Source organism: Tachypleus tridentatus, chromosome 7, assembly GCF_004210375.1.
Source record: "Tachypleus tridentatus isolate NWPU-2018 chromosome 7, ASM421037v1, whole genome shotgun sequence".
NCBI classification, from domain to species: domain Eukaryota; kingdom Metazoa; phylum Arthropoda; class Merostomata; order Xiphosura; family Limulidae; genus Tachypleus; species Tachypleus tridentatus.
The window spans coordinates 128,705,700-128,730,370 of record NC_134831.1 but is presented as its reverse complement, the minus strand read 5'-3'; the positions used below and the strand labels follow the sequence as shown (position 1 = coordinate 128,730,370).

At 30.1% G+C, this 24,671-nt stretch overlaps 1 protein-coding gene across 2 annotated transcripts in view; it reads right to left on the bottom strand.

The window, feature by feature from the left end:
* Window positions 1-276: 276 nt before the first annotated feature.
* LOC143256585 (tyrosine-protein kinase RYK-like) overlaps window positions 277-24,671 on the bottom strand; it is a 48,139-nt gene continuing 23,744 nt past the window's right edge. The window contains exons 5-14 of one of the 2 annotated variants that reach the window (XM_076513972.1): window positions 16,431-16,460; window positions 15,412-15,550; window positions 14,035-14,123; window positions 13,733-13,879; window positions 9,540-9,629; window positions 8,966-9,168; window positions 3,850-3,959; window positions 3,448-3,607; window positions 2,951-3,087; window positions 277-2,644 (exon numbers count right to left, since the gene is read on the bottom strand). In XM_076513972.1, coding sequence (XP_076370087.1) covers window positions 2,533-2,644; window positions 2,951-3,087; window positions 3,448-3,607; window positions 3,850-3,959; window positions 8,966-9,168; window positions 9,540-9,629; window positions 13,733-13,879; window positions 14,035-14,123; window positions 15,412-15,550; window positions 16,431-16,460 — 1,217 coding nt within the window. In that variant the 3' untranslated portion in view covers window positions 277-2,532. The remainder of the gene's footprint in view (window positions 2,645-2,950; window positions 3,088-3,447; window positions 3,608-3,849; window positions 3,960-8,965; window positions 9,169-9,539; window positions 9,630-13,732; window positions 13,880-14,034; window positions 14,124-15,411; window positions 15,551-16,430; window positions 16,461-24,671) is intronic. The other variant, XM_076513973.1, reaches the window with a different exon arrangement.

Sequence of the window (24,671 nt, the reverse complement as noted above, 5' to 3'; positions counted from 1 at the left end):
CATATTTAAAATATTACTTTTTTATACCATACTAATCAAAATAATTACGTTCATTTTTAATTTTTAGTGATTTATTTTTGGAATAATCTTGATAGCTAATTTTTTATTTTATTGTGAGGATAGGATTTTAAAACTGGGTGTTGATACTCGGAATATTTTCTCTTTTTCACTATAGTTTCAGTAGCCCATATTAACCAGATTTTGTAGAAAAATAAAGTAATAATTTTCTATAGATATATATTTATTTGTTAATGTATTTGTACCACCCATGCAAAATTCATCGAACACTTATTTTATTGAGCATTTCTTTATGTTTTGAAGAAAACACAGAGAAGCACCATAAATGTACACTATATACACATTTTTCTACCTATAAACAATCAACACAAACCAGCAACAAACACTGACTAGCTTTGAAACCAAATTTCTTATTTCAGTTAGATAAACTAAACTTTGTTTTCAAACAAAAGCTAGTTATTTAATTGAGATAGGCTTAGTTTACACACCAAAATTAGTTTATGTATAAAAAATAGTTAATATGTGCTTACTTATTTCGTCTTTAAAGTTAAAAGTTTTATCCATAAGATTTGTTTAAAATTTGATTTACCTTTTTTTAAACTAAGACGTCTGGTGTTAATAAAACAGTATAAACTACCAATAATCTGTACATTAATGGCACAGGTACAAAAATAAACTTGTAAAGGAACGAAAGTGAGAAACAAATAAAACAAACTAGTTAATCTTTCTCAAAAAAATGCATTGGTCATGATGTATTAAATTATCAACATTTCTATACTCAAAGCAACTAAAACTTAAAATGCCACTAGGTTAGACTTTTGTAAAGTCTTATTGCAAACTAAACCTGTGAAGAAATAAATCATTATCTGCTTCAAGTGCTTATTAATAGTAGCCAAAACATTAAAACTCTCCGTAATGACGAGAAAATCTACTTATAGAGAAAATTATATATTTAAAAGCGGCTGGTATGGGTAGAGAAAGCACTATGTAGAGGAGCGAACAATGCTCCGACCTTCTTCAAACATCTAAGCACGCCCTCTACATTCCTACACTCAATTACACAACTGCCTTCAAACATGTGGTCAGCTACTGGTTTGTAACCCTTTCTTTCTTTGAACCTGACAATGACCGAAGAAGGTCGACACATTGTTTTCATCTCTACTAGTGCTTTCTATACCCATACCCGCCGTTTTTAAATATATATTAAAACTCTGTTAAGGTTTTCCAAAAACACCTTTAATTTACTAAGAAGATTCTGTTTTTTAAATACAGTTTAATGCTTGAAAGACATACTTGTTTTTACATTTACATTTTAGTAATATACAGACTGTTGGACATATAATAATGAAGTTCAAATATGTAATGTAAATTCACTTGAAACATGCTAGTAATTTAAACATTGACACATCAACTATACTTTCTAAAAACATGAAACTCGTGTTATTCTGAAATACTTCCTGGATGAAAGTACAAAAGAAATGACACTAGCTCAATGTGTTTATAAAGTACAAGCCAGTGAAATTTTCAATCACGCTTTTTACAAGTTTAAAGTGTCTTACAAATATAATCATTTGTATTATCAGTAGCTTATATGAGACTCCTTAACAAGGATAATACTGTACATGACACCATCCTCTGTCATTTGAATGTAGTGGATCTTTATAGTGACAATTATTTTGCGAGTGAAATGGCCAGTTATGTAGTAATATAGTTGAATTTATTTATCATTTGAAACTGGTAACTGTTTCTCAAATTTCTGGAGCTGGTCATGAAACTTAATATTTTGACAATAACTTGAACTAAAAATATTTCTACAAGTAAACTGAGGAAATAAAAAATCAAATTTACTTTTAACACATTTAATTTTTTCTTTATTGTAATAAGTTTCATTACTTTTTAAAAACATTTTAAACATGTAATACGTTTTCACATGTTAAGAATAGTAAATTTCAATAAGCAAAATAACTGTTACTTTTTCTTATAAAAAGTCTACAAGATAATACAACTAACACCTTAATGGAAATAGCCAAATAAAGATATATTTTTTGAAATATTCTACAACATATTCTATGGAATAACTGCACAAAATATTAATGAGTCCAACATATTCTGGAGTGCCAATAGTAACAAGATCTTGAGTAATAGGAGTCTGTAAAGTTAATTAAAAGTGATTGCTTTTTTTTACTTACCACAACACACACACACACACACTTTTCTTTTCACTTCATCATTCTCAACAAAAAAAGAAACAAATTATTACCCACTTCATAAAATTCTCCATACTGTTTATTCAACTTGGCACTAGGGGGAGGTTTATTAAAAAAGTGTTTTTTTCCTCCAGAAATAGCTCGTGGTACTCTCCAACTAAAATACTGGAGCCTAACAAATATAAATGTACAAAACCAACCATAAGATTTGTCATGTCATTTTAAAATGAGCATATAATATAATAAACTGAAGCTGTCATGGCTTTCTTGGAAAACAAAACTGAACCAGGTATCCCCACTTTATAAATCAAATGTACAGTCCTAATGCATTATAAAAATCTTGAAAAAATGCAAGCAACTTGGAAAAAGTTGGTCTTTTCTCCACTTTTGTCATCCAGCAGAGGGCCATCAAATGGTATCTGAAATAATAGTGAGCAGGAAATTATAATTAAAATATTTGTTCTATACAAGTAAAGAAAGTGTACTTTTTCCACTTCCAAAAATAAAATAAATACCTTTCATTACTACTTACTTGATATTTTTTCTGAAAAACAGATTACAAGTTTGTTTGAGTTTTGATACTTATGATATGCACAGCCAAACTGTGTAACTTTGCACTTAATAACAAACAATGTATTTTTCTGGTTGCTAGTTGGTGCATCATTTGTTATATTATATAGCTGTTTAATTGCATAGAAAGGATAGTGCCTTTGAAGACTACTTACAACTCATCTGGGCAGTTGATTGGCTGAAACAATCTGTAGCCATCTTGAAGAGAAGTTGCCATTTCAAAAGGGTCAATTTCTTTATAAGGTTGATTACCAAGAGTCATTAATTCCCATAGTGTGACACCAAATGACCACTGAAATAGTAAATGATGAATAATTCTTCAAATATAAAGATAACTACAAAGGTTTTTTTTATCAAATGTTTAACTTTTATATTTCGTCTTATTACATATAGATGCTATTAATTTAATATCCACATTATAATTATGGACAGACACTTCACAGAAAATTTAACTTTATTTTACGTTTAAAGATTTCATTCATTGCAAAAAATTGTGAGCTTAAAATATATCTAATCTAAAAGTGACTATTCTAAATATTATATATGTAGCTGTTGTATGAGCTGTGATAATTTAAAATGTTTTATTAAAACGTTTTTAAAGGGAAACATAATGTTAACAAGAGTTTTTCTTAAATTGTGGGAATCTACGTACAACATCACTAGCTGTAGAAAATTCCTTTTTTAGCAAGCTCTCTAATGCAAGCCATTTAACAGGCCTGTTCTCATTGTCACCAAGGCAATGATAATCATCGGGAAATAGATCACGAGATAAGGCATTATCTGTTATCTTCACGTGCAATCTGTCATCCACCCTATAGCAAAGTACCAACAAGAATCTGGTGAATAAAATATATCCTTGATAAAAGTGCAGTAAAGAAACAAGTTAAAGCAATATCTTACTTAAAATGTAACTAAAATATTTATTTTGTCCAATACTTCTTGTCTTTTCACTTAATCTTTGTAATTATATATTTAAATGAATTATAATAGTTATTGATTAATTTTGTTCTTGGAATGAAAAGGAGTGTAGTTTATTCCAAAGCCTGTTACTTACACACAGTTCCTAGTGGCTAAATCACCATGAATTATGTCCTTCTTGTGAAGGTGACTCATTCCTTGAACTATCTGGATTGCCATGGCAACAAGATCTTGAGTTAGAAGAGTCTGTAAAGTTAATTAAAAGTTACTGCTTATTTTTTTTTAGATAAAATTACTAAAACTGACATTTCTGAAGAAAGTGTTAACTTGCATGTCAGTAACCTGTATCCAAAAATCTGCACTTCTAAAGAAAAAGTTACACTTTGACAGTATTGTTAACTTACATTGTTACCTGAAAACCTACACTTCTGAAGAAAGAGTTACACTTTGACAGTATTGTTAACTTACATTGTTACCTGAAAACCTGCACTTCTGAAGAAAAAGTTACACTTTGACAGTATTGTTAACTTACATTGTTACCTGAAAACCTACACTTCTGAAGAAAAAGTTACACTTTGACAGTATTGTTAACTTACATTGTTACCTGAAAACCTACACTTCTGAAGAAAGAGTTACACTTTGACAGTATTGTTAACTTACATTGTTACCTGAAAACCTGCACTTCTGAAGAAAGAGTTACACTTTGACAGTATTGTTATCTTACATTGTTACCTGAAAACCTACACTTCTGAAGAAAGAGTTACACTTTGACAGTATTGTTAACTTACATTGTTACCTGAAAACCTACACTTCTGAAGAAAGAGTTACACTTTGACAGTATTGTTAACTTACATTGTTACCTGAAAACCTGCACTTCTGAAGAAAGAGTTACACTTTGACAGTATAGTTAACTTACATTGTTACCTGAAAACCTGCACTTCTGAAGAAAGAGTTACACTTTAACAGTATTGTTATCTTACATTGTTACCTGAAAACCTACACTTCTGAAGAAAGAGTTACACTTTGACAGTATTGTTAACTTACATTGTTACCTGAAAACCTGCACTTCTGAAGAAAGAGTTACACTTTGACAGTATTATTAACTTACATTGTTACCTGAAAATCTGCACTTCTGAAGAAAGAGTTACTCTTTGACAGTATTGTTAATTTACATTGTTACCTGAAAACCCGCCGTCTGAAGAAAGAGTTACACTTTGACAGTATTGTTAGCTTACATTGTTACCTGAAAATCTGCACTTCTGAAGAAAGAGTTACACTTTGACAGTATTGTTAACTTACATTGTTACCTGAAAATCTGCACTTCTGAAGAAAGAGTTACACTTTAACAGTATTGTTATCTTACATTGTTACCTGAAAATCTGCACTTCTGAAGAAAGAGTTACACTTTAACAGTATTGTTATCTTACATTGTTACCTGAAAACCTACACTTCTGAAGAAAGAGTTACACTTTGACAGTATTGTTAACTTACATTGTTACCTGAAAACCTACACTTCTGAAGAAAGAGTTACACTTTGACAGTATTGTTAACTTACATTGTTACCTGAAAACCTGCACTTCTGAAGAAAGAGTTACACTTTGACAGTATAGTTAACTTACATTGTTACCTGAAAACCTGCACTTCTGAAGAAAGAGTTACACTTTGACAGTATAGTTAACTTACATTGTTACCTGAAAACCTGCACTTCTGAAGAAAGAGTTACACTTTGACAGTATTGTTAACTTACATTGTTACCTGAAAATCTGCACTTCTGAAGAAAGAGTTACACTTTAACAGTATTGTTATCTTACATTGTTACCTGAAAATCTGCACTTCTGAAGAAAGAGTTACACTTTAACAGTATTGTTATCTTACATTGTTACCTGAAAACCTACACTTCTGAAGAAAGAGTTACACTTTGACAGTATTGTTAACTTACATTGTTACCTGAAAACCTACACTTCTGAAGAAAGAGTTACACTTTGACAGTATTGTTAACTTACATTGTTACCTGAAAACCTGCACTTCTGAAGAAAGAGTTACACTTTGACAGTATAGTTAACTTACATTGTTACCTGAAAACCTGCACTTCTGAAGAAAGAGTTACACTTTAACAGTATTGTTATCTTACATTGTTACCTGAAAACCTACACTTCTGAAGAAAGAGTTACACTTTGACAGTATTGTTAACTTACATTGTTCCTTAAAACCTACACTTCTGAAGAAAGAGTTACACTTTGACAGTATAGTTAACTTACATTGTTACCTGAAAACCTGCACTTCTGAAGAAAGAGTTACACTTTGACAGTATAGTTAACTTACATTGTTACCTGAAAACCTGCACTTCTGAAGAAAGAGTTACACTTTGACAGTATAGTTAACTTACATTGTTACCTGAAAACCCACACTTCTGAAGAAAGAGTTACTCTTTGACAGTATTGTTAACTTACATTGTTACCTGAAAACCTGCACTTCTGAAGAAAGAGTTACACTTTGACAGTATTATTAACTTACATTGTTACCTGAAAATCTGCACTTCTGAAGAAAGAGTTACTCTTTGACAGTATTGTTAACTTACATTGTTACCTGAAAACCCACACTTCTGAAGAAAGAGTTACACTTTGACAGTATTGTTAACTTACATTGTTACCTGAAAACCCACACTTCTGAAGAAAGAGTTACACTTTGACAGTATTGTTAACTTACATTGTTACCTGAAAACCCACACTTCTGAAGAAAGAGTTACTCTTTGACAGTATTGTTAACTTACATTGTTACCTGAAAACCCGCACTTCTGAAGAAAGAGTTACACTTTGACAGTATAGTTAACTTACATTGTTACCTGAAAATCTGCACTTCTGAAGAAAGAGTTACTCTTTGACAGTATTGTTAACTTACATTGTTACCTGAAAACCCACACTTCTCACGAAAGAGTTACACTTTGACAGTATTGTTAACTTACATTGTTACCTGAAAACCCACACTTCTCACGAAAGAGTTACACTTTGACAGTATTGTTAACTTACATTGTTACCTGAAAACCCGCACTTCTGAAGAAAGAGTTACACTTTGACAGTATAGTTAACTTACATTGTTACCTGAAAACCCGCACTTCTGAAGAAAGAGTTACACTTTGACAGTATAGTTAACTTACATTGTTACCTGAAAACCCGCACTTCTGAAGAAAGAGTTACACTTTGACAGTATAGTTAACTTACATTGTTACCTGAAAACCCGCACTTCTGAAGAAAGAGTTACTCTTTGACAGTATTGTTAACTTACATTGTTACCTGAAAACCCACACTTCTGAAGAAAGAGTTACACTTTGACAGTATTGTTAACTTACATTGTTACCTGAAAACCCACACTTCTGAAGAAAGAGTTACTCTTTGACAGTATTGTTAACTTACATTGTTACCTGAAAACCCACACTTCTGAAGAAAGAGTTACACTTTGACAGTATTGTTAACTTACATTGTTACCTGAAAACCTGCACTTCTGAAGAAAGAGTTACACTTTGACAGTATAGTTAACTTACATTGTTACCTGAAAATCTGCACTTCTGAAGAAAGAGTTACACTTTGACAGTATTGTTAACTTACATTGTTACCTGAAAACCACTTCTGAAGAAAGAGTTACACTTTGACAGTATTGTTAACTTACATTGTTACCACTTCTGAAGAAAGAGTTACACTTTGACAGTATTGTTAACTTACATTGTTACCTGAAAACCTGCACTTCTGAAGAAAGAGTTACACTTTGACAGTATAGTTAACTTACATTGTTACCTGAAAACCTGCACTTCTGAAGAAAGAGTTACACTTTGACAGTATTATTAACTTACATTGTTACCTGAAAACCTGCACTTCTGAAGAAAGAGTTACACTTTGACAGTATTGTTAACTTACATTGTTACCTGAAAACCTGCACTTCTGAAGAAAGAGTTACACTTTGACAGTATAGTTAACTTACATTGTTACCTGAAAACCTGCACTTCTGAAGAAAGAGTTACACTTTGACAGTATTATTAACTTACATTGTTACCTGAAAACCTGCACTTCTGAAGAAAGAGTTACACTTTGACAGTATTGTTAACTTACATTGTTACCTGAAAACCTGCACTTCTGAAGAAAGAGTTACACTTTGACAGTATAGTTAACTTACATTGTTACCTGAAAATCTGCACTTCTGAAGAAAGAGTTACTCTTTGACAGTATTGTTAACTTACATTGTTACCTGAAAACCCACACTTCTGAAGAAAGAGTTACACTTTGACAGTATTGTTAACTTACATTGTTACCTGAAAACCCACACTTCTGAAGAAAGAGTTACTCTTTGACAGTATTGTTAACTTACATTGTTACCTGAAAACCTGCACTTCTGAAGAAAGAGTTACACTTTGACAGTATTATTAACTTACATTGTTACCTGAAAACCTGCACTTCTGAAGAAAGAGTTACACTTTGACAGTATTATTAACTTACATTGTTACCTGAAAACCTGCACTTCTGAAGAAAGAGTTACACTTTGACAGTATTGTTAACTTACATTGTTACCTGAAAACCCACACTTCTCACGAAAGAGTTACACTTTGACAGTATTGTTAACTTACATTGTTACCTGAAAACCCACACTTCTCACGAAAGAGTTACACTTTGACAGTATTGTTAACTTACATTGTTACCTGAAAACCCGCACTTCTGAAGAAAGAGTTACACTTTGACAGTATAGTTAACTTACATTGTTACCTGAAAACCTGCACTTCTGAAGAAAGAGTTACACTTTGACAGTATAGTTAACTTACATTGTTACCTGAAAACCTGCACTTCTGAAGAAAGAGTTACACTTTGACAGTATAGTTAACTTACATTGTTACCTGAAAACCTGCACTTCTGAAGAAAGAGTTACACTTTGACAGTATTGTTAACTTACATTGTTACCTGAAAACCCGCACTTCTGAAGAAAGAGTTACACTTTGACAGTATAGTTAACTTACATTGTTACCTGAAAACCTGCACTTCTGAAGAAAGAGTTACACTTTGACAGTATAGTTAACTTACATTGTTACCTGAAAACCTGCACTTCTGAAGAAAGAGTTACACTTTGACAGTATTGTTAACTTACATTGTTACCTGAAAACCTGCACTTCTGAAGAAAGAGTTACACTTTGACAGTATTATTAACTTACATTGTTACCTGAAAACCTGCACTTCTGAAGAAAGAGTTACACTTTGTCAGTATTTTTTGCTTACATGACAGTGACCTTGAACTGAAAACCTGCACTTCTGAAGAAACAGCTTCAGGTTTCCCTTGTTCATGAATGGGTAGACCAGAATAGGTTGTTTTACATTGTCCATGCAAACTGCAATGATTGGTAACACATTCTTGTGGTTTATCCCATACATTTTCATTCCTTCAGCTAAAAGCATCGAAATTTGGTCCTTAGATGCCTGTTCTAGGGATCAAGAAAGACCTAATTCAATAGTCATAGTAATTTTATAAAATGTCAAAACTTATGAAATACCAGAAATAAACCACAAACAAACTGATGACATTTATTTGAAAAAAAAAATCAGTTTTTGATCTGGACAGAAGTTCAAAATACACTTGTTTGTTTAGAGGATATTACTTTAAAGTTATATTTAATAGTATCAACATAAATTAAAAATAACTATAATTACAAAAATTAAAGGAATGCTTTAGAAAGTTACCAGATGTTTTAAGAAAATTAACACTTTACGTATCTTCGATTTTATCAAACACTTCTAGAAATTTCTGGACTGTAATTAATATACAGTTTTGGTCCTCTTACAGTTTCTAACTTACCAGACACAGTTTTTATGATTGCAGTCTGTTTCATGTTCACTTCATTTCCATCATCTGTCAGTACACCACGACAAGTATGACCAAATGTTCCTTTGAGTTGAAAACAAAAGTAAAATTTGGATGAGTTTTTTTTTTAACCAGAAGCTGTCTTGTCCTATTAATTTACCAGTTGTGGACTTTAAAAATAATGGTATTACAAAATATTGATTAAAATATATTAGATAAATTTTATCGATAAAACCACACACTTAAGAACTCTGAAATAACCTTACAAACATAAAATAATTTATATATTTTTGTGTTCTCCTTTTTATCTTGTATTATGGTTTGAAATAGCTAATCTTCTCTATAAATCCTATAACTGACAGTTTCCTTCTAAATTCTAACCACATATTTGATGATAAATAATACAGGTCACATACTTATATGCTATTGCTTCTTATGACACTAAATTTCCCAGTTCCACATTATGAGTAATTGTGGTTTCTCTTATTGTTCGTTTTCCTTGTTAGGTTATTAAGCAGACTTAAGGTCATCAAGTCAAAAGTGCTAGCAAGACAGAAAGAAAGCATATTTTGATTTGTCATAGCATAAAGTTAAACTGAAAACCAAATTAAAGGTAAAAGCAGTTACTTCAAGATAAGATAAATTTTTGAGCATGGAGTAAACCTATGTGTGTTTAAAATGATATTTTAAAGTTAAATTCAATTTTATTAAGATCTCTTTGTTGCTAACATTTGCACAAAATACTCATGGGCTATCTGCATTAGCCATCCATAATTTTGAACTGATACTCTAGAGGTAAAACAGCTAGTCAACAGCATCTATCTCCTACTCGATCCACAAAATAGCGAAATTTGACCATCCTTCTTATAACATACCAAAGGCTCTAATGTGTGGAATGGTACACAGATGATGGACCCAAATTACAACCAAATTAATTACCTACAAGTAAACCTCACAACAGAAGTCAAATAATCACAAACAGTACGATTATAAGAGCCAGTAAAGTAAAGCAAATGTTGCAAACAAGAACTTTTCATGTGAATCAGTTCTTCAAAAGAAACCAGGTGCGAGAGTTGTCAGGCATCTAACACAGGTATTGAAATACATAATGTCAGAAGAGGAGATAGAACTCATCAGAGTTGAATGGAAATTATCTGATGGAGGATACTGTTAAAAGATAGATTCATTTACATGATGAAAAAAATTCATATTGAAATTGCTCATTATTAAAGGAGAATCTCTGTGATGCGTCATGCTTCTTCTGCCTACCCAAGCCTCAAATATAAGATCTTAAGTTCATCAACACACCACACATCATCAGCGCATCAAGGAGGGGTGGAAGGATGTGTAGAAAGCATGTGGTCTAAACCACTAGGCAGAACTAAACAAAGATGTACTATGAGAAATCCAAGGTTCGAAATACCTATATAAGGAAAGATGAGTCTTGAACAAGACAAAAATAGTAAAGAAGAGGAAGCAAAACAAACTGCAGACATAAAAATAAATTAACATTTAGAGGCCAAGAAGAAATATGATGGAAAAACAGAAATAGTTGAGAATACAAGAGTAAAGTTGTAATGAATCCTTCACATTGGCTCAGGATATTATAAATCATACCAAGAAGAGTATTAAAAAAAGACCTTCAGGGGATAGATTTTGAGGAAGTAAAGTTAGGTCACACTTTTTTTCTGTCTTAGAACATAAAAACTTGCAGCTGTTGAAAAATGTCCAAAAGTAGTTAACATCTTCAGAAGATAAAGTGCAACCAGCTTCTGTAAGTTACACCTCAACTACAGATATGACTTTTATTAATAGAAAAGATAAAGCATAACCAGCTTTTGCAAGTTACACCTTAACCACAGATATGACATTATTATTAGAAAAGATAAGACGCAACCAGTTTTTGTAAGTTACACCTCAACCACAGATATGACATTATTATTATAAAAATCTGAGCATTTTCAAAGACTGGACTTCGTTTATCAGAGGTAAATGGGATTTACTCGGAAGGAAGAAAAGTAAACTTTAGTTTTTAAAGTCATTAGGATTACTGGGTCCAGAAAAGTAAACTTTAGTTTTTAAAGTCATTAGGATTACTGGGTCCTTCTTCTGGTGTTAACTTCTTTCTATTGATCTTGCATCCTTTGAAGTATCATGAATGACATTTATTAATAAGAGAATAAAACTGTGTTGCTTAGCTTCACGAGTAACAGTTTTTTGTAAAGCATGTGAACCTTCTGATGTAATACTTTTTGATCAGTTCTATGTCATCAAGAATGATGAATGTGTAAAGTTCTTAATATGAGTTGCAACTTACCACAGAAATGGCAGTGCACTTGGTTTAGATAGTAAATAATGTAATGATAGGTTTAGCATGTTAACAGTTAATCCCAGTAGTAGCAAATTTTGATATTAGGCCACTTTTGTAACATTTCATATATACAAATAATCGTCTTGTCTAATAACATTCTGGACCACATGACAAGTGCTCAAAAATGTTCAGTTGTTGCCACCTAATTCTCCTTTGACTTAAAAATTACTCATATAGACTAAAAGTCCAGAAAATTCCTATAAATGACTAATAAGAAAGTGTTTCAGCTCATATTTAGGTTATTTGACTGTCAGCACTTTTCTACTGTGCTCATATGGCCATCTTAAATCATAAGTGAAAAGGTTATCCAAACATTTTAATGAAAAAGTGAGTTTTTTTTTCTAATTTCCCCATCTTTTGTAAATAATATGACATTTAGCTGCCCTATGTTATCTCTCTATGTTTCACTAGATTTTCAAATAGTTATCTCTATTAGGTGAGAGGCCTAAACTGTTTGTCAGCTGTCACCACAGTACAATGCTCTCAATGATACATCATTAAAATGGCTAACTATTGTATGATCACAACTATTTATTTTGTTTTTATTACCATTATTAAAACCTTTAAGCAAAATGTCAAAGATCCAAAACTTTAATTGATCATGATTGAAATAGGGTTTATTGTATCGGTTGTAATGTATCATGTAAATGTGTGCCAATAACTAGTCTTGTTATTTCATAAAATTATAGAAAGGTCTCTTACAGGATGGTTATTATCAAGGCAAATTGATGGTGCAAAGATATAAATTTGATAAGTAGGTGTATACAGCAATATTTAGATAACCCCGATATTCATTGTTATTTTCTTAGTTCTAATCTACACAGTGGACTATCTGCATTTTGTTCATCACTGAGGAACCTAACCCCAGTTTTAGAGTTATCAGTCCCTTTAAATTACCAGTAACCATTCTAGGGACTTGATATTTATATCAACACTACAGAAATACATAAAACAGTGGACAAGTTGATAGGCATTTTCATGTGAGAAACATTAATACTTGAATTGTTTTTGAATGACATGAACCTGACAATAAGCAACCGTATAATTCAGTACAAATAGTTCAGCAGTTTAAGTAACAACAAATAGAACCAAATACAAAAACTGCTAAAAGTGTAAACAACTTGAAAGACACTGTATAATAATTAAGATAAGTTGTTGAAATACTAGCTACACATTTGTCAAAACTTGTTTATTTATAATTTAACTAAAAGTATTTTTTTTGTTTTTAATGATTTAATTAATTATGTATACATATTGTAAATAGGTTGTGAAATCTTCCAATTCCATCTGCTACAGCACAAATCCTCTTTACTATGAAGCATTTAAGTTTGCAGAGATCACCCTCAGTATTTGGGAAACCTAGTTTTGTGCAGGTAACCTGTATATTAATTAAATGGGAAAGTTTGGGGTTTAATGAAACTAATTTTTTCACATACATTAAAATGTATTACTTTCTTATAACAAGACATGTTACCTAATCTTGTGACAACTAATTTTAAAAAAGTTACTTTTATGTAGTAAGTATTGAAACATATTACCCTTTTTATAGTAACCATAAAGATACGTTACCTGACTCATCAGTAAATATATTCATCATATTACCTTCTTGCAATTAATGAAAAAACATGTTATCTTTCAGTAGTACATATTAAAAGTTCTCAGCTTTGTATAGTAATTAACAAAACATGTTACCTGATCTTATGGTGAATGTTAAAACGTGTAATAAACATTAAAACATGTTACGTCTATATAATTACTTCTATACAGTACACAATGAAACATGTTCCTCCTAAACAGAATGTTAAAAATATCTTACCTTCTTGTATTTTTTCATATAACACTATCTTCCCTTTTTCAAGAGCAATCTCACAGATCTGCTCGGTGAGTTCAGACACTAGCAGATTATTCACTTGTACAGGTGCACTGGTTGGTAAAGAAGTCAACCGTCTAAAGCCAGAATAGCCTAAATTATGAACAAATAGTTTTTATATATTCCCATATCTAATCAGAATGTTTACTTTTGAACTTTAAAATGCACTGGTAAAGAAATATAGACCTCATTCCTTTATATTTTTCTAACTATGGTCTACTAGGAACCCAGCAACCACGTTAACTCACCTGCTATTGTGTTAGCATTGTTAGGAGTGTCTACTCTCAGGAAGGTCTGAGACTGAGTAGATGCATCCCTGGGTGGATCTCCTCTGTAACTGACCAAAAATTACAATGAGGACAAACCACTATTATTTTAATAGCAAAATGAAATGTAAAACATATATATATATATATGGGTAATGACATTTACTACCAGTAAAAAACTATTAAACTGTATAAACTGGGCTTAAGTCAAAGTGATGTCACTTAAACAATTATAGCTTGACTTTGTTCAGTAAAACAGGAGAGTTTTAATTAAATCCACATTTACACAGGAATGGTTCCCCTTATCCAAATAATTCAACTACTTAAGTCCTTCACTTGTTGGACTGTGGACTTTCCTTTAATGTTGTGGCAGCTTCTAATCCTACATGAATAAGTTATACTCTTCAAAAGACTAAATAAATATCAACTGTAAATTTCTCAGTCAACTGAATAAACTCTAATTTTCCATCCTAACATTATTTACTCAAGTCACAAAAATGTGGTAAAGTACACATGAAATTGTAACACCAAATCATATGAAGAGTGTAGCTACAATCATGGTTGTTTAACATGTCAAAGTAAATTCTATATTCCAGGCAAACATCACTGTGATTTCATGCAAAATTCTTTGTATAAAGTGATTATATATTATCACAGTCTTACTTGTTATTATAGATGTCAGTTGGTTTATGACCCACTTAAGCTCTTGAAATCAGACATGTTTGACAGAAAGTATTTAAGATTGTAAAATAAAAAATCCTTAAGTCATTATCCTCATGACCGTGACAAAGGCCACTAAAACATTACACACGTGATATTTAATACTTTTATGAGTGAATACTGAATATTAATATTTATACAGATTAAAATTTATACTGAAACTTTATTAGCATAAATATTTGTAACTTATCTTGGTATTATGTGCAACTTATTTTCCTTCAAAAATATTTTTTACAAAAACATGTAAATAAATATAGTTTTTCATAATTAATATTTTTCTTTCCATGCTGTACATACTTGGCTGTTCAGGCTTTTAAATCCCAGCCACATTTGGTCACAAAATACAAATATGCAAATAATTTACCAATTGTGGTGCCCTCTATGAACAGATAATGAAAACAATTTAACAGTAGCATTTTATACATTTCAAATTACGTAAATTCAAATACCCATGTATTTAACAAAATCTAGTGATACTATATAACCCTGTATCACTAAAATAATCCACAACATCTATAAGTCCTGAACTTCCACAGTTATGCATTAACAATACATACGTGTCTTATTACACATAAAAATACTAAAACTGTAGTAGAGAGTTACAGGTCAGAAACTCAAATATTCTAAACAGTAACGTACTTTATGATGTTGCTTCTACACGTTTTTTGGATTCTTACATAGCAAGCTGTAGCCACTGCTGTTATTACAATGATCAAAGCGCTTGCACATCCAACAGCAATGTAGAAGGAGCTGGTTGAAGCAACCATGGGTGATAGATCTGTGAAATGGTAAATATGCTATGAATAATAATCCATTGTTCTTAACATGGGCTTATTTTTAACACATTTTTCCAACATATCTTTAGGAATATCTTAAACAAAATATGAGAAATGTTTCCCAAACTTAGAAAGTAAAAGAATGTATTTATACTAAATGAAAGAAAGAAGAACAAAAAGCAACAATTAAAGAAAATCTGAAATACTTTATTACCAATATCTTATTCTTGTAAACCATTAGGTTTATATTCATTATATGTAAATGGTTTCTGGACTGCTAAGATGTTTATTAAACCTTTATTGAATAGTGTTTGTTTGTTTGTTTTAACTTTCACGCAAAGCTACCAGAGGGCGATCTGCGCTAGGTATCCCTAATTTAGCAGTATAAGACTAAAGGGAAGCAGTTAGTCATCATCACCCTCTGCCAACTCTTGAGCTACTCTTTTACCAACGAATATTGGGATTGACCGTAACATTATAATGCCCCCACGGCTGAAAGGGCAAGCATGTTTGGTGCGACCGGGATTCAAACCCGTGACCCTCGGATTACGAGTCGAACGCCTTAACACACTTGGCCATGCCAGGCCTTATTGAATAGTGAACTATCTGCTTATAAAGTGCTCAGTGGCTTCATATTTCAATAACTGCTTCAAAGTCAAGAGAAATAGTAACATTGAAAGTACTGCATATAAACAATCGAAATCCACGTTTATGTTTTTATTCATACTGGAAATATTTCCTAACTGAACTGTAGGGGGAATTACTGATCAAATATAAGTTATATAAACTTAAACTAGAGAATAATAAATCATTGAAAATGAATATTTTGAATATTTCCAGTTGTTAAATCTTGTTTATTCACTTTGAGAAAATCAGACTTACTCATTAACATGGTTCCATTCTGGTTCTGATCTGAAAAATGATCATTCAAGCACCTTACTAAAAACACTGATAACTTGTTCATAACAATATAGATCTTGTAAATATTAGCAACACAAAAACATTCACAATGTTAAAAAATTATAATTTAAATGTAATTATTAGTTGTTCTGATAAGATTCAAGTTACATTTATTATAATCTTTACCAACTCTTATTCATTCTCATTACAAGCACATAGAAATGTAACTTCTGCATGTTAATAAACCATAAAGCTGAAAACCAAAGTTTAATGTAATCCAATAAAAGACACTTAAGAACTGAAATGCTAAGTAAATTAATATTTTCTTCCCAAAGTTTTTAAAAACCAGTCAAAAGCTTAGATTTTGTACAAGGAAAAATATAGTATTCTTAAACACTAAATCAGTCAGCTAGTGGTCACTAAGAGTTGAAACAATACACCTGATCAGATTGGACTTTTTTGTGGAAGATGTTCTAAACAAACCACCCACACAGGACATGAGAGATAAGTACCGTTAAGTACCATTTCCCTCTAAACTTACTTTCCAGTACCATTTCCCTCTAAACTTACTTTCCAGTACCATTTCCCTCTAAACTTACTTTCCAGTACCGTTTCCCTCTAAACTTACTTTCCAGTACCATTTCCCTCTAAACTTACTTTCCAGTACCATTTCCCTCTAAACTTACTTTCCAGTACTGTTTCCTCTAAACTTATTTCTTCCAGTACCATTTCTCTAAACTTATTTTTCCAGTACCATTTTCTAAACTTATTTCTTCTAGTAATTGTTTCCTCTAGATTCTATTTCTTCTAGTACCTATTTCCTCTAAACTTATTTCTTCCAGTACTATTTCCTCTAAACTTATTTCTTCTAGTACCATTTCTAACTTATTTCTTCCAGTAATTGTTTCTAAACTTATTTTTCCAGTACCATTCCTCTAAACTTATTTTTTCCAGTACCATTTCCTCTAACTTATTTCTTTCCAGTACCTTATTTCCTCTATAATCTTATTTCTTCCAGTAATTGTTTCTCTAACTTACTTTTTCCAGTAATTGTTTCTAAACTTATTTCTTCCAGTACCATTTCTCTAACTTATTTCTTCTAGTACCATTATTTCTAACTTATTTCTTCCTAGTAATTGTTTCTAAACTTATTTCTTCCAGTAATTATTTCTAAACTTACTTTTCTTAGTACCTTATTTCTCTAAACTTATTTCTTCTAGTAATTGTTTCTCTAGACTTCATTTCTTCTAGTACTATTTCTAAATCTTATTTCTTCAGTACCATTTCCTCTAAACTTATTTCTTTCCAGTACCATTTCCTCTAAACTTATTTCTTCCAGTACTATTTCCTCTAAACTTATTTCTTTCTAGTAATTGTTTCCTCTAAACTTACTTTCCAGTACCATTTCCTCTAAACTTATTTCTTCCAGTATTATTTCTAAACTTATTTCTTTCCAGTAATTGTTTCCTCTAGATTCTATTTCTTTCCAGTACCATTTCCTCTAAACTTACTTTCCAGTACCATTCCTCTAAACTTATTTCTTCCAGTAATTATTTCCTAACTTAAACTTACTTTTCTAGTAATTGTTTCCTCTAAACTTATTTTTTCAATACTATTTCTCTAACTTATTTCTTTCCAGTAATTGTTTCTCTAAACTTATTTTCCAGTAATTGTTTTCTAAACTTATTTCTTCCAGTAATTGTTTCCTCTAGATTCTATTTCTTCCAGTACCATTTCCTCTAAACTTACTTTCCAGTACCATTTCTATAACTTATTTTTCCAGTACCATTTCCTCATAACTTCATTTCTTTCCAGTACTATTTCTTATAATCCATTTTCCAGTAGTACTATTTCTATAATCTTATTTCTTCTAGTACCATTTCTCTAAACTTATTTCTTTCCAGTAATTATTCTAGTACTTACTTTCCAGTACCATTTCTTATAATCTTATTTCTTCCAGTACTGTTTTCTAAACTTATTTTCCAGTAATTGTTTCTAACTTATTTTTCTAGTAATTATTTCTCTAAATCCATTATTTCTTCTAGTAATTATTTTCTCTAACTTATTTTTCCAGTACTATTTCTCTAAACCATTTCTTTCCAGTACTGTTTCCTCTAAACTTACTTTCTTCCAGTACCTATTTCTAAACTTATTTCTTTCCAGTAATTGTTTCCTCTAAACTTATTTCTTCCAGTACTGTTTCCTCTAAACTTATTTCTTTAGTAATTGTTTCCTCTAGATTCTTATTTCTTTCCAGTACCATTTTCTAAACTTATTTCTTCCAGTACTATTTCTATAATCTTATTTCTTCTAGTACCATTTCCTTATAATCTTACTTTTCTAGTACCATTTCCTTATAACTTATTTCTTTCCAGTACTATTTCTCTAAATCCATTTCTTTTCCAGTACTATTTCCTCTAAACTTATTTCTTCTAGTACTATTCTAGTATTTTACTTTTCCAGTAATTATTTCCCTTATAACTCATTTCTTTCTAGTAATTGTTTCTAAACTTATTTCTTCTAGTACTATTTCTCTAAACTTATTTCTTTCCAGTAATTGTTTCTCTAACTTATTTCTTTCCAGTACTATTTCCTCTAAACCATTTCTTTCCAGTACTATTTCCTATAACTTACTTTCCAGTACTATTTCCTCTATAATTTATTTCTTCCAGTACTATTTCTCTATATAACTTCTTTCTAGTACCATTTCCTCATAATCTCATTTCTTCCTAGTACCATTTCTCTAAACTTATTTCTTTCCAGTATTATTTCCTCTAAACTTACTTTCTTTCCAGTACTGTTTCCTCTAAACTTATTTCTTCCAGTACTGTTTCTCTAAACTTATTTCTTTCCAGTACCATTTCTCTAAACTTACTTTCCAGTACCATTTCCTCTAAACTTACTTTTTTCCAGTACTGTTTCTAAATCCATTTCTTTCCAGTAATTGTTTCCTCTAGATTCTATTTCTTCTCCAGTACCATTTCTAAACTTATTTTTCCAGTATTATTTCCTCTATAATCTTACTTCTTCCAGTACCATTTCCTCATAATCTTACTTTCCAGTACCATTTCCTTATAACTTACTTCTTCCAGTACCATTTCCTATAATCTTACTTCTTCCAGTACCATTTCTATAAACTTATTTCTTCTAGTACTATTTTCTAAACCATTTCTTCCAGTACTATTCCAGTACTTTACTTTCCAGTACCATTTCCTCTATAATCTTACTTTTCCAGTAATTGTTTTCTAAACTTATTTCTTTCCAGTACTGTTTCTAAACTTACTTCTTCTAGTACCATTTCTAAACTTATTTTTCCAGTAATTGTTTCCTCTAAACTTATTTCTTCTAGTAATTGTTTCTCTGAACTTATTTTCCAGTAATTGTTTCTAAACTTCTTCTTTCCAGTAATTATTTCTTATAACTTCTTTTTCCAGTAATTATTTCTCTATAATCTTATTTCTTTCTAGTACTATTTCTCTCTATAACTTACTTTCCAGTACCATTTCTCATAATTTATTTCTTCTAGTACCATTTCTAAACTTATTTCTTTTCCAGTACTATTTCCTCTAGATTCTTATTTTTTCCAGTAATTGTTTCTAAACTTATTCTTTCCAGTACCATTTCTCTAGATTCTATTTCTTCTAGTAATTGTTTCTAAACTTATTTTATTTTCTAGTACTGTTCCAGTATTTTACTTTCCAGTAATTGTTTCCTCTAAACCATTTCTTCCAGTACCATTTTCTAACTTATTTTTCCAGTATTATTTCTAAACTTATTTCTTTCCAGTACCATTTTTCTAACTTATTTCTTCTAGTACCATTTCTAAACTTATTTTTTCCAGTACTATTTTCTAGTAATTGTTTCTCTTCTTTACTTTTCCAGTAGTACCATTTCTAAACTTATTTCTTCCAGTAATTATTTCCTCTAAACTTATTTCTTTCCAGTAATTGTTTCCTCTAACCTTTTTCTTTCCAGTATTTCTTTTAATTGTTTCTAAACTTATTTCTTCCAGTAATCATTTCTAAACTTATTTCTTCCAGTAATTGTTTCTCTAAACTTATTTCTTCCAGTAATTGTTTCTAAACTTATTTCTTCTAGTAATTGTTTTCTAAACTTATTTCTTCCAGTAATTCATTTTCTCTAAACTTATTTCTTCTCCAACTTATTTTTCCAGTACTTATTTTCTAACTTATTTTTTCCAGTAATTTCCTCTAAACTTATTTCTTTCCAGTAATTGTTTCTTAACTTATTTTCTAGTAATTGTTTCTAAACTTATTTTTCCTAGTACTTATTTTCTAAACTTATTTTTTCCAGTAATTGTTTCCTCTAAACTTATTTCTTCCAGTAATTGTTTCCTCTAAACTTATTCTTTCCAGTAATTATTTTCTAACTTATTTCTTTCTAGTAATTATTTCCCTATAACTTATTTTTCCAGTACCATTTCCTTCTATAATCTTAACATTTTATTTCTTTCCAGTACCATTTCCTCTATAATTCCTTCTTTCCAGTACCATTTTCTCTATAATCTCATTTCTTCCAGTACCATTTCCTCTCTAACTTATTTCTTCCAGTATTATTTCTCTAGATTCTATTTCTTTCCAGTACTGTTTCTAAACTTATTTCTTCCAGTACTGTTTCTTCTAAACTTATTTCTTCCAGTACTGTTTCCTCTAAACTTATTTTTCCAGTACTTATTTATCTAAACTTATTTCTTCTAGTAATTGTTTCTAAACTTATTTTTCCAGTAATTGTTTCTAAACTTATTTCTTCTAGTAATTTTGTTTTCTAAACTTATTTCTTCTAGTAATTGTTTCTAAATTACTTCTTCTAGTACTATTTCCTCTAAACTTTCTTCTTTCCAGTACCATTTTCATCTAAACTTATTTTTCCAGTACCATTTCCTCTAAACTTACTTTCCAGTACCATTTTTATCTAAACTTATTTTCCAGTACTATTTCCTCTAAACTTATTTCTTCTAGTACTGTTTCCTCTAAACTTACTTTTTCCAGTAATTATTTCTAAACTTACTTTTCCAGTACCATTTTATCTAAACTTACTTTCCAGTATTGTTTCCCTCTAAACTTACTTTTCCAGTAATTGTTTCCTCTAAACTTATTTTTCCAGTAATTGTTTCCTCTAAACTTATTTCTTTCCAGTAATTGTTTCTAAACTTATTTTTCCAGTACCATTTCCTCTAAACTTATTTCTTCCAGTAATTATTTATCTAAACTTATTTCTTTCCAGTACTATTTTATCTAAACTTATTTTTCCAGTAATTGTTTCTCTAAACCATTTCTTTCCAGTAATTGTTTGTTTCTAAACTTATTTTTCCAGTAATTGTTTCTAAACTTACTTTTTCTAGTAATTATTTCCTCTAAATCCATTTTCCAGTATTATTTCCATCTAAATTATTTTTCCAGTAATTATTTCTTTCTAAATCCATTTCTTTCCAGTACCATTTCTAAACTTATTTCTTCTAGTAATTGTTTCCTCTAAACTTATTTCTTCTAGTAATTGTTTCTAAACTTATTTCTTCTAGTAATTGTTTCTAAACTTATTTCTTCCAGTAATTGTTTCTTCTAACTCCATTTCTTCCAGTACTGTTTCCTCTAAACTTATTTTTCCAGTAATTGTTTTAAACTTTTTTCCAGTAATTGTTTTCTAACTTATTTCTTCTAGTAATTTATTTCTAAACTTATTTTTCCAGTACTATTTTTCTAAACTTACTTTTCTAGTACCATTTCCTCTAAACTTATTTCTTCTAGTACCATTTCCTCTAAACTTATTTCTTCTAGTACCATTTCCTTATAAACTTATTTTTCTAGTACCATTTCCTCTAAACTTATTTCTTTCCAGTACCATTTCCCTCTAAACTTATTTTTCCAGTACCATTTCCTCTAAACTTATTTCTTCAGTACTATTTCTAAATCCATTTCTTCTAGTAATTATTTTCTTATAACTTATTTCTTCCAGTACCATTTCTAAACTTATTTCTTCTAGTAATTGTTTCCTCTAAACTTATTTTTTCCAGTAATTGTTTCTAAACTTATTTTTCCAGTACCATTTCCTCTAGATTCTATTTCTTCTAGTAATTATTTCTCTAAACTTACTCTTCCAGTAATTGTTTCTCTAAACTTATTTTCTTCCTAGTACCATTTCCTCTAACTTATTTCTTCCAGTATTATTTCTATAATCCATTTCTTCTAGTACCATTTTCTAAACTTATTTCTTCCAGTACTATTTCTCTAAACTTATTTCTTCCAGTAACTATTTCCTCTTATTTCTTCTAGTACTTATTTCTCTAACTTATTTTTCTTCTAGTAATATTTCTTCTAACTCCATTTCTTCTAGTAATTGTTTTCTAAATCCATTTCTTCTAGTAACTTCATTTATTTCTAGATTCTATTTCTTCTAGTAACTATTTTTCTAAACTTTAGTAATTTTTCTCTTTCTAGTAATTGTTTCTAACTTATTTTTTCCAGTACTATTTCCTCTAAACTTATTTTTCTTAGTACTATTTTCTAAACTATTTCTTCCAGTAATTGTTTCTAAACTTTTCTTCCAGTACTATTTCCTCTAGATTCATTTCTTTCTAGTAATTATTTCTAAACTTACTTTCTTCCAGTAATTGTTTCTAAACTTATTTTTCTAGTAATTATTTCCTCTAAACTTATTTTTCCAGTACTGTTTCTAAACTTATTTCTTCTAGTACCATTTCCTCTAAACTTATTTTTCCAGTAATTATTTTTCTAAACCATTTCTTCCAGTACTGTTTCCTCTAAACTTATTTCTTCCAGTACCATTTTCTCTAACTTACTTCTTTCCAGTAATTATTTCCTCTATAACTTATTTCTTCTAGTACCATTTCCTCTAGACTGATTCTCTTCCAGTACTATTTTCTAAACTTATTTCTTCTAGAACTATTTCTAACTTATTTCTTCCAGTAATTGTTTCTAAACTTATTTTCTAGTAATTGTTTCTAAACTTATTTCTTCTAGTACTATTTCCTCTAGATTCATTTTCTTCTAGTAACCATTTCTCTAAACTTATTTCTTCTAGTACTGTTTCTAAACTTACTTTTGTAGTAATTATTTCTAAACTTATTTCTTCTAGTACTATTTCTAAACCATTTTCCTAGTAATTGTTTCCTCTAAACTTATTTCTTCAGTACCATTTCCTCTAGACTTATTTCTTCAGTACCATTTCTAACTTATTTCTTCCAGTAATTGTTTCCTCTAAACTTATTTTTCCAGTAATTAATTCCTCTAAACTTATTTCTTCCAGTACCTATTTCTTCTAACCCTATTTCTTCCAGTACCATTTCCTCTAAACTTATTTTCTAGTAATTGTTTTCTCTAAACTTATTTCTTCTAGTAACTTATTTCCTCTAACTTATTTCTTCTAGTAATTGTTTTCTCTAAACTTATTTTTTCTAGTAATTATTTCCTCTAAACTTATTTCTTCCAGTACTATTTCCTCTAAACTTATTTCCAGTACCATTTCTCTAAACTTTCTTCTAGTACTATTTCTAAACTTATTTTTCTAAGTATTTGTTTCCCTCTAACTTATTTCTTTCCAGTACTATTTTCTAACTTACTTCTTCCAGTACTATTGCTTTCTAAACTTATTTTCCAGTACCATTTCCTCTAAACTTATTTCTTCCAGTAACCATTTTCTAACTTATTTCTTCAGTACTATTTCTAACTTATTTCTTCCAGTAATTGTTTCCTCTAACTTATTTTTTCTAGTACTATTTCCTCTAACTTATTTAACTTTTTTAGTAATTGTTTCTAAACTTACTCTTCTAGTAATTGTTTCCTCTAAACTTATTTCTTCCAGTACCATTTCTAACTTATTTTTCCAGTACCATTTTCTAACTTATTTTTTCTAGTAATTGTTTCTCTAAACTTATTTTTTCCAGTAATTGTTTCTCTAACTTATTTCTTTTCCAGTAATTGTCCTCTAAATCCATTTCTTTCCAGTACTGTTTCCTCTAAACTTACTTTCCAGTACCATTTCCTCTAAACTTATTTCTTCCAGTACCATTTTATCTAAACTTATTTTTCCAGTATTATTTTCTAACTTATTTCTTCCAGTAATTGTTTCCCTCTAACTTATTTTTCCAGTAATTGTTTCTAAACTTACTTTCCAGTACCATTTCCTCTAAACTTTCTTCCAGTACCATTTCCTCTAGACTTATTTCTTCCAGTATCATTTCCTCTA